The sequence below is a fragment of the Azolla caroliniana genome, unplaced genomic scaffold, assembly GCF_043228905.1.
Source record: "Azolla caroliniana isolate FFs.n. ecotype wild unplaced genomic scaffold, voAzoCaro1.0.p SCAF_10, whole genome shotgun sequence".
NCBI lineage: Eukaryota > Viridiplantae > Streptophyta > Polypodiopsida > Salviniales > Salviniaceae > Azolla > Azolla caroliniana.
In genome coordinates, this window is record NW_028230445.1 from 16,411,644 (window position 1) to 16,422,386 (window position 10,743).

Consider the following 10,743-nt stretch of genomic DNA (forward strand, 5'->3'; position numbering starts at 1 on the left):
AACTTCATGGAGGGTTTGTTTTTGAGATTAGGCTTTCCTGTCCAATGGATTAGGGTTGTAGCTTCGTTCGTTGTATCATGAGGCTTTTAGTTTGGTCTTGGTAGTTGGTGGGCAAACTAGGAAATATAACGTGTTCTATACATCAAGGCTGTCCATTGGCCCCATCCTTGTTTTTGCTAGTAGTGGAAACATTTTCAATGTATTTAAATTCTTCTCAAGTTTCTCTTAAGGGTTTGCCTTTGCCCTCAATGCAACAACAATTGCTGGATTCAGAATTTGCTAATGATACGACAATTTGTGTCCAAGTTAATGATGATACTTTAAGAAAATTGCAAGTAGCGGTGGAGGAATTCTGCTTGGCCTTTGGAGCAAAGATAAATTGGTATAAATGTCTTGGTTTTTGGGTATTGTCAAATGCGTTGCTACTTGGATGCCTTCGCAGGAATTCAAATGGGTTCTTGATGGAACCACTATTCGTTTCTTGGGCTACCAAGTGGGACTTCACATTAATGTGGATGTGTTAGTTGCTCATCTACTTTTAAAGTTAAGGACAAAATTGTTGCTTTGGGATTCGGTTGACCTATCATTTGTAGGTCGTGTACTTGTAGCTAATCAAGTTCTTCTTGCAACTATTTGGTATATTGCTTCTACTACGTTGTTTGCTAGGTCATGTATTTTGCAGGTGCAATGTCTTATTCACAATTACATTTGGGGAGGAAAAACAAGTCAAAATAAAAGGCCTACAGTAGTTTGGGCAGTATTGATTGCTCCGAGACAAAATGGTGGGTTGGGATTGGTGGATCCAGAATCACAATGTAAGCCTCTGCTCTCTAAATTTGTGTGTAGAGCTATGTTGCCAATGGAAGGTGTTTGGAGTCAACTAATGATGCATAGGTTGTCTACTATGTATCCGACAATAGGTGGAGTTTGGAAACCCTAATTAAGGTGGGCTTTTATTCAGATTTTTATTTCTTTAAAACATCCTTACCAGAAGATAGATTTTTTAATGGAATTCTCACAAGTTGGGCTGTTGTTAAAAAATTTCTGGTCTGGAAAATGCCTTTGACAATGGATGACTTGTTGAGACAACCTTGGATCTGGAATTTTCTCTTCTTTGATGCAAGAAGTTTTTTGCTTGGTAGCTGCCCTAGGCTAAATTGGGCTGCTTTGGATGCATTAGTTGCATGTAATGTTCTTTCATGGGGATGCCATGTTATGAATCTACCGTTACAATTTTTATCAATGCATTCAGTTCGAGGAGGCGTTCTTATGTGTGATGATATGCAAGTGGCGTTGGGACAATTTATGGCGTCATGGTCCCCTCCAAGTAATTAGATATGGTTTGGTTATTTTTCTCCTTTAAAAGTTATTTTAGGAGCTAAAGTAACTAATGCTACGGGTGATGCGATGTATTTTAATGTTGATGATGATGGTAGGTTGTGACATGTATACTATGCATTAGATGTGTGGATGTCCACCAACACTTTGGCTATTCGAGTAGTCGCAAGATCAGGAAAAAATGGGCTTTAGATCCACCCTTTCATGAATGCTTGTTGTATTGCTCATTGTGGGTTTTTAGAAAAAACCTCTTCATAATTTGGATTGGGATCTGACTGATTATCACTAGAAAAAGGCGAGTTTTGGTGGAAATGGTAAACATTTGGAGTTTTTCCAATATTCGGTTAAGCTAGGTAGAAATTTGTTGTTGTAGTCAAAGTATAAATGCCCTGCTGCCATGAAGCATTGGTCTGAGAATAATGTTCAGGAATTACAACTTGCAAAATTTTGGAAATGGTTTGTAGTTGCCAAAAAACGTTACTTGCTTTCGTTGGCAGTTGATTCATTATGCTCTTCTCGTTGGTGATTGGTTGAGACAACATCAACAATATGCTTGTGGTTTGCATTGTGGCGCACCTATTGAATCAAATTTGCATGTGTTTTAGTTATGTCCCAAGATCAAGAAATTTTGGAGTAAGTTGTTTTTATTGTTGAGACAACACTACTCTCGTTCAATATTCTCTTGGGGTGCAGTATTGTGGGGTGTCCTTCATGGAGAGGTTATGAGGTATGAAAGTACGCATGCTTCTCATGGTTTTCGTTTTTCTTATGGACACCTCTCTCTCACCTCATTTCCTTCTTCTATTCCATGGTTCAAAATAAAAAATCTGGTCAGTTGGTGTACTATTACGTCATTGGCTCTTTGGATAATATGGAAAGCGAGATGTGATTATGTTTTTAACAATGTCCACATACATCTCAACATTATGCTTATTGAATTCTGGATGTTGTTTGTTCACACACTACATGGTCAATATGATGATTTGCAGGGTTTGGATGATGTTATGTGGCAACGACAAGTGGCCTTTAAGAACCAATGTCAAGGACTTCACTTATTTTCGGATAGAACTATTGGTCCAAAGTGGAATTATGCCATACCTTCTTTTATGTTGGATAGTGGATAGTATTGTTCTACTTGTTCATACATGACATCATCTGGTTGATCAAATGTACTACCAGTTGTATCTTACAATAAGAAGTGAGATGAAATATCTCCTTCTGTTTTTTCTATGTAGAGTTTTCAAGTAATATACTAAGGTGCATCTTTCTTTAAAAAAAAACTAGGATGTTATTCATGACATAAAACTTTAGGGGAGATAATTATCTTTGTGAGGGAATACTTTTGTGTCTCTATAGGGAAGTGTGTCCATTTCCTAGATCGTGCAATTGAAACAAATATTTATTGGAAAATAATGTTTGAAGGAAAAAAATTCCCATGGGACAAGAAATGCTATGAACTCTGCTTGTGAACCACCAAAGGAGGGCATCTCAATAATCAATCAAGAGATTCATAGGAGCTAGAGAAGTCACATATTTGGGACTTCAGGTATGATCCTAGTGACCCCTGGAGTAGCATGCATACACATACGGCAGTCTATGACCATGATGATCTGATTAACAAAACTTGGACTTGCATATAAGATATGCCATACAAGTGGTTTCTACATAGAACATCATATGTTATTTGTTGTTATATGTCTCTAAATTAATAGATATATGATGATTCAATGAATCATTCTCCCCCACCTTTAAGTTTAAGGTATGCCAATATCTAACATACATATACCAAGCACAAATTCAATGAGGTGAAAATCATAAATCAACACGGGAATTTGGGAATAAATACCATACTATTAATTTTGGAAAATAAGGATCCATCAAGCTTCAATCCAAGGTGAAGAAATTGAACAATTAAGGCCTTTAGCATCCCAAAAATGAGAGGATTATTTTCAACTCTAGAAGGCACACATAAAGAGATGTAAACTAGCTACATCACCTAATTATAATGTTAATAGGCCTAACGCAATCGGGTCTTTTCTCTTAGCTCGAGAGCTAGACCAAAATTTGGCACCAATGCCAATTCAATAAAGCAAAAATATGTATGGGTGGTTCATGAACAACTGTATGAGGAATGGTGGCCCTAGGCTTGTTCATTGCATCCATAACTTCTTGACGCTTTTCTTTTGTTGCATTCCATACATCATTGTCTCATTAAACGTAAATGGAAGAAGGTCACAATTAGTGATATAGCCAATGGACATAGGGCCAAGTTATGTAAGTTAAATTTTATATATTTCCAAATTATGGTAAGTCAAACAAACATTATGATGTTATACATGGAAGCTACATGGACATATGGTTATTAGTGGTCGGCCTTACGGTCTGGCAAGTGTGGGTATCTAGGTGCAAGGAGACTTTTGCAGGTAAGCGAACCCCACCGGCTGAGAATTTAATGATGATCTGGTTTAATCTTATTTCTACGTTACGAGGAGAGTTTGAAAGTTTTCAAGGGCCCTTTGACGCAAGTGAAGAAGCTAGAGCTCGTTTCCTTCTGAAATGGAGCGGTTCGTCGATGCTGCAGATGGTGGATGGTAAAGCGAAGTGGAATTATCAACCACCATGGTGGTTGTTCCCCCCGAGTGTACCTAACATCTAGATGGGTGCTACCATGAGAACCGAATGGAGGACATCTATGTTGATTCATTCTGTTTTGTAGAGTATGCGTTCGGGTAATGTTATGCGCATTGAGTGTTTTGGTGTTGTTCTTTTGTTGTTTCATCTACACATATTATTTTCTTTTGACATGCAAGATGGCTTGTAAGATATGAGTTGTAAATTATCCCTTGTACATTGCCTTAACTAATGGAAGTAGTTTTTTTTTTGGAAAAAAAAATAAACATATAAAATAAACATATTCATGCTTGTTGTCCATAACTTCTTGATGCTCATATTTTGTTGTATTCCATAAATCGTCGTCTCATTGAATGTACATAATGCATGAAAATGGAACAAGGTCGAATGAGACACATTTAGAACTCAAGAGGTCATAGTAAGTGATCTAGCCAATGGACATAGGGCCAAGTTATGTAATTAAAAATTTACATATTTCAAAATTATGATAAGGAAACAAACATTATGATGTTATACATGGAAGTAAACAATGGTATAAACAAGTAACATTAACATATTCATGCTTACAAAGTCATGTCATTTATAACCAAATAAACCAGTTTTTGAATGTTAGATGTTACATAATATATTAGACAATTATAACACGTCAATATTGTAGCAAAATTTAAGTTTGACTGACTATTTGTTCAATATCACGTATTTAGATAAGTTGGTGTACATAGTCAACGTTGGCTCTAAGATCGTTTTGCAACCCTACCTTCCTCGTTCAAGACAATTGTGCACCTTGTGATCTCTTTTTGTCTAATATAAATATTTAGTAGCACATTTTCATTTAAAATTAACTAATCAACAATTTGCACCCGTCAATTGTTGCTATGTTAACATTGAGCATAAAATACGAGACAATGACCATTTATAACATGGAGCAATAAAAAATAACAATGTTGCCTTGAAATACAATGTTGAAGACAACCATGTTCATGATTTTAGAAAATCCTAAGAAATTGAGCATCTAGTATAAATGCATGCATGAGATAAGTTTCTTCACTCTGGATTGTCATATATGTGTTAGAAGTTCTTACACCAATAAGTTGAGGAATAGTATGGCAAAAGCAATTGCGGTTATATGTAGCATTCAATTTACTACAAAATATGAATATTTAACAAGAATAATGTTTAGTGGGCCATACTTAATGGTTTTGCAATAAGTTGTCGTGTTATAGACAATAACACTACAAACAATTGTATCTCATTATATTGATCTCGTGAGCATAAAGCTGATTCATTATAATTTCAGAGAATCAAGACTTATAGGAAGCTACCATGTAAATAAAAATACGACACAAAGAAATATAGTAGAAACATAACCTAAAATATTTGGTAGCCAAATTGGAAGTCAACTATCCCAGAGTCATTTTGCTTTTGTTTTCTTGTGAGGAAAACTTATCAAAGTTCAAATATGTCGGAATCATGATGTCATCCAAAAGGTTATCTAAGCGGAAGTTCATAAGGTGCTATAGGGAGGCAGAGACTCTAAAATATACTTGATGACATATGTATGTGCACATACTCTCGCTCCCTCTAGTGTATATTATATTAATTGTATGTAAAATCCACTTGTTACAAACTTAGTGCTTGTCAATGTGTAAACCCTAAACACACACCATACACACACTTTTGTGTTGAAGAAAGACATACACTAGTGTCGCCAAATGTTTTCTTTTCCTCGCATTGACCAATACAATGATAATGCCATTTGTTATGAGTACGTCATTGGTTATGTACTCGTAGATGCGAGAGACTCTTAGGTGAATCGAAGAGTTTCATTAAGCCATTTGAACATTGAAAGGTACTACAAGAGGAACACTATCTTGATTCTTAAGTGAAGGAAGAAGAATAAGAAAAATCATACATATATGATATATATATATATACATACATACATACATATATATTATAATGGAAATAACGCTTTCCATTATAATATATATGTATGTATGTATATATATATATATATTGTGGTGTACCTTCATATATATGTACTAAAAGAGGTCCTTAAAAAGGAGATCTAAAAGCTATGCAACCAATGAATAGAATTATATATAGAGAGTGGACAGTCAACCATGTTATTAGATTACCCCACAATATGAACTTTTGAAAAGAACCAATCCAATTGCCACTGGTTCTGGATCTAAGAGGGCAAGACAGAAGGATCAAGATCTGCATCCATCCATGTTTGTTTGTTTGCTTAAGTTGGAAATGATCTAAGATCAGAAACCCTTCTAAGATTCAAGTGTTGTTTGTATGAATTGAGAGGAATCAATCACTACCCATAACACAAACAAACAAACAAACATATATATATATAGTGAATCAAATGGATCTAGGGGGAGATAATCGGGTGGCTCATCTTCACACCGACTTAGCGAGGCTGAAAAGGAGAGTGAACCGATCGCATTGTGTTGTTGCTGCTCTCCTTGTAGCCATAGTTGTTCTCTTCGTGTCCTTTGTCGCGATCGCGGTGTCCCAAGGAAAAGCCATCGAGAGTCTGAAAGCTCGGCAGGGCCTCCTTCCGAACCCGAATGTTACATTCGCGACCCGTGCGGGCGACCGTAATGTGGATGATCTCACCTATGGCGGTAGCCTCTTTAGGGGAAGTGGCTTTTGGGCACCCAAAAAATCACTTCCTGGTATATTTGCTATATGTCAATTTATGACTTTTATTGTATGTCCTAAAGTTTGATTCATTTTTGGCCTTTATATCCAGGATAATTTTTCATTAGCTTTCATACAGATTTAGATTGTGCTTATTATTATTATATATAGTGTTTTCATCAATTGTGTGTTTTATGTTGGGGCTTTGCTCTGCTTTTTTAGATATAGGGGAAGTGGCTTTTGGGCACCCAAGAAATCACTTTCTGGTATATATGCTATATGTATACACACACACACACACACACCATTTGTGACTTTTATTGTATATCCTAAAGTTTGATTCATTTTTGGCCTAAATGTATTGGATATTTTTCATGAGCTTTCATAGAGATTTAGATTGTCCTTTCTTTTTTTTAAATATAGGGTTTTCATCAATTGTGTGCTTTATGTTGGGGATTTGCTTTACGTTTTTATATATAGGGCTGCTATTCTATGTAGGTAGGCCATGGTTAAGTGTGCATTTTATTTACAGGGCTAAGCCTTGATTAAGTTGAGCTTTCATAGAGGGATTGGTGATCAATTGTGCTTTTATATATACAAGATTACATTTTTTTTGTTGTGTTTAAACATAGGGCTTAACCAATTAGATCAAGTTGTGCTTTTATAGTGGGTTAGATTTCGCTTTTGTGTAGGGCTTGATCATTATCTTCCCCATTAAGAGCATTATGTCTCTTATAAGTATTCCAAAGGCTCAATTTAGCATCTTAATCTCATAATTCTTTCTTTCTTTTGGTTGTTTCGTTGTTAGGCCCATTGACCGACCATTCGGCGATCGGTTACAATGATGTGGTTTTCATACTAGGAGGTGCCGATGAGAATGGGACCGTGCTTGATACCGTTTGGAAATATGACTCGGTTTTTCATAACTACACTCTGATGGCATCTATGCCCCAACCTCGATATCGCTTTGGTGCAACTATAATTAACAGTAAGATTTTTATCCCTTTTTTTATATGTCATTTGCTTACATGATTTTCATAAATATGGTAATATAGTTTGTGATATTAATATGTTGACACAATCGGTTCGATCCAATTGCTCACCTTCAATACATCATGATCGTAATTTCATGGTAAGTTAGTTTATTAGCATGCATGGGCTACTAGAATATGTAATCCCACTCAACCTCAATAGAGGCTTAGGTAAACATAATAAGGGATCAAAGGTTGATTGCCAATGCAATAAATTGGCCATGTGACAATTATCATTAAGTCAATTTCAACGAATTTATGAATCATCTCATTTAATCTAAAGAAACCATAATATTGCATAGAACAGAATCATATTGGTGAATGTATAGAGGTTAATGATGGATTTCAAATGATTGAAGGTACAATCTATGTGGTGGGTGGTAGAAATGTTTCTGATGACAACACAACTATAACAAACAATGGAATTGTAAAATCAACATTCATTTATGATATCAACACAAATACATGGAAAGTTGGGGCAGATGCGCTAGATTTCCAAGGGGACACGTGTGCCGCTTCATTAGATGGAAAGGTGAAAGATTATGACATGCTCAAGGAAGCTTTTCTAAGTAGGAATCAAATCTAACAAGTTTGATGAAATTTGTTTTAGGTTTTTATGATTGGAGGTTATGGGCTTGACTATGCTTACTTGAACACTACATCGGTGTATGACCCTATTGCAAACACATGGGCACATTCAACGGAAATGCCGACTGCACGGGGAGATCTCATGTGTGTTGCATTGAATGGAGAAATCTACGTGTTAGGTGGTTACGTTGTGAGTGGATATATGAAGTATAAACTATTTATTGATTTGCCAAACCATATTAAATCCTAGTGTTATTACAATTTCAAGTTTAATATCAATAGTAAAAACATTTTAACATTCCTTTATTAGGATGGTGGGGGTGCGAATGCATTTTCATCAAAGATGGAGTCTTATAATCATGTAACTAAAAAATGGACAACAAGACCGGATCTCTTGACAGCACGTGGCGATGCGGTAAGCCACCTCCATGCATGACCTTGCTTGCACATTCATATAATATGTACATAATGTGGTGTTATATGCACGCATATAACAAGTAATATGTAACATTATTCAACTTATAATGCCTACAATTATGAAATGATAGGGCATTGCAGTTTTAGAAGGTGAAAGGATCATGCTCATAGGTGGGGAAGGGCATTATCGCAATAGCGATGCATACAAATATCCCAAGCATGTGAATGAGGTAGTTCTCTTCATAGTGTCTATAGTTTGCTCACTACAAACAAAATAAATTATGTATTCATTGTTCCTTTGTGCAATTCATAGGTTTATTATGTATCAGATCAAACATGGGTGCAAAAGGCTATGATTCCCACTGCACGTTTTCGGACAGCTGCAGCAACAGCAGGAGGTCTCACATTTGTTCTAGGTGGAGCTGATGTTTGTATAGACTTATCGATTTGTCCAGCACTAGACCAAAACGAGGTTTTCCTAGATGTTGACCATCCACATGTGTATATTTATCTTAAAAATGAGGCTTACAATGATAATGCTGCATTAACCACATACCCCTTATAAAAGCTAATAAGATGGCCTATATCATCAAATAATTATTTGGGGGTAACTTGATGTTACTGAATAGTGTCTATTTTACAATAGAATACAAGAGCTTGATTGTTAACTAGAGTGTGAATAGAGACATTCTACCCATAGTGAAACACATCCACAACAACACATTTTGACTTAATAACATGAATCTGAAAATATTCCAAGAAAAAACCAATGAAGATTTGTCTAATTTCATGACAACCATATTATACTTTCTATAATCTTAAGGGAACTTTGTTCCTTCCTTTCTCTCAACTTTGAAATAAGAATACAAATCATCCAATGACTATCGTACCAACAACTCAACAAACCTTGTATCTGCATGCAACAAACCAACTACATACTTAAGATCTCGTCAAACACAAATAACAGTAATGTATCAACTCAAGGTGTGCAACGCTGAGTGCATCTCTTAATCTTGGTAAGTGTTATGCCTCCATACCAAGGTCATGTTCCGGGACGAGATCATCATGTACCCTATTGTTAGTGACAAAGGTAGGAGCCTTATCAATAATATCTAAGATTACTAGTTTTATAGTTGAGCTCTCAAGACGAACCTCTCTCAAGTATCTCACCACAGTCACCTAATTGACAAACAATTTAATTAACTTATGCTTTTAACAGAATACATACAACTTATAAACTAAGCGAAATATAACTTGAGAAAAACCAAAACATTAACCAAGGAAACAAAGTTCATAGAAGAGATTATTCAAAAGCATAATATTATGCAATTATTTTAAATTTTTAGTAGAATCAGAGGTAGAGAGGGTTTAAAGAAGCTCAATTTTAGATGATGACAAGAACCTTTGAGAGGAGTTAACTCATTAACGTTTATACCTCCTTACCACTTGGGTGCATTTTTTAACCCTTTACACTGGGCAAATACAACATGTTTCTAGGTTTTCAAAGCACTATTCCGTCTATCACATGCCAATGCCTTTGTTCATGTAGGTAAATATTAGCATTGATACAAATGATGGGTGCTTCACCTTATACCTCGGCATAATAACATGCCTACCTAAGTGCATCATGTCACTAGTTATCCAACGAGCTATAGTCTAGCTAAGTGGTACCTAAGGGGTGGAGAGGAGGAATGATTCGTGGGAAAAAAATGGTATATTGTGTCAGGTGGGGAGAGTGAAGTGTGTGGGGATAGGTGGAAGTGAAAAGGTAGAATGTCACAAAAATGTGTGATGACAATGTGGATATAGTATTGGGGGAGGTGGGTGTGGTTGGGGTTATAGGATGATTGAGGATGGTGGTGGAAGATCACTAATCATCTCCACACTTTGTCAATGCTGAGTTTTGGGTGTAGGAGTGGGTCAACATGTTTGTTGACGTTGAACTCAAGATCAAATCTATAAGCATTCGAATCAAAAGGTGTGACAAGTCTTAGAAGATAAATTATAAGGATCGGGGCAACATATTTGCCATTGATAATATTGATTATCCATTCACCCAATTCAATTTGGCCAAAATTCCTAA

At 35.9% G+C, this 10,743-nt stretch overlaps 1 protein-coding gene across 1 annotated transcript; it reads left to right on the top strand.

Moving 5' to 3' along the window:
• The first annotated feature begins 6,061 nt into the window (after positions 1-6,061).
• LOC147859206 (uncharacterized) lies at positions 6,062-9,329 on the top strand. Its single transcript, XM_087326459.1, has 7 exons — positions 6,062-6,659; positions 7,433-7,612; positions 8,015-8,187; positions 8,266-8,433; positions 8,554-8,658; positions 8,792-8,890; positions 8,974-9,329. The coding sequence occupies exons 1-7, from the start codon at positions 6,347-6,349 to the stop codon at positions 9,223-9,225; spliced, it is 1,290 nt and encodes a 429-aa protein (XP_087182585.1). The 5' UTR covers positions 6,062-6,346; the 3' UTR covers positions 9,226-9,329.
• Positions 9,330-10,743: the final 1,414 nt, after the last annotated feature.

Excerpts from the sequence above, each read along its gene's own strand:
- LOC147859206 (XM_087326459.1), top strand. The coding sequence starts at position 6,347 with ATGGATCTAGGGGGAGATAATCGGGTGGCTCATCTTCACACCGACTTA. Across the intron at positions 6,660-7,432 it reads ACCCAAAAAATCACTTCCTG|GCCCATTGACCGACCATTCG; the intron begins GTATATTTGCTA and ends TTTCGTTGTTAG. Across the intron at positions 8,891-8,973 it reads ATCCCAAGCATGTGAATGAG|GTTTATTATGTATCAGATCA; the intron begins GTAGTTCTCTTC and ends TGCAATTCATAG.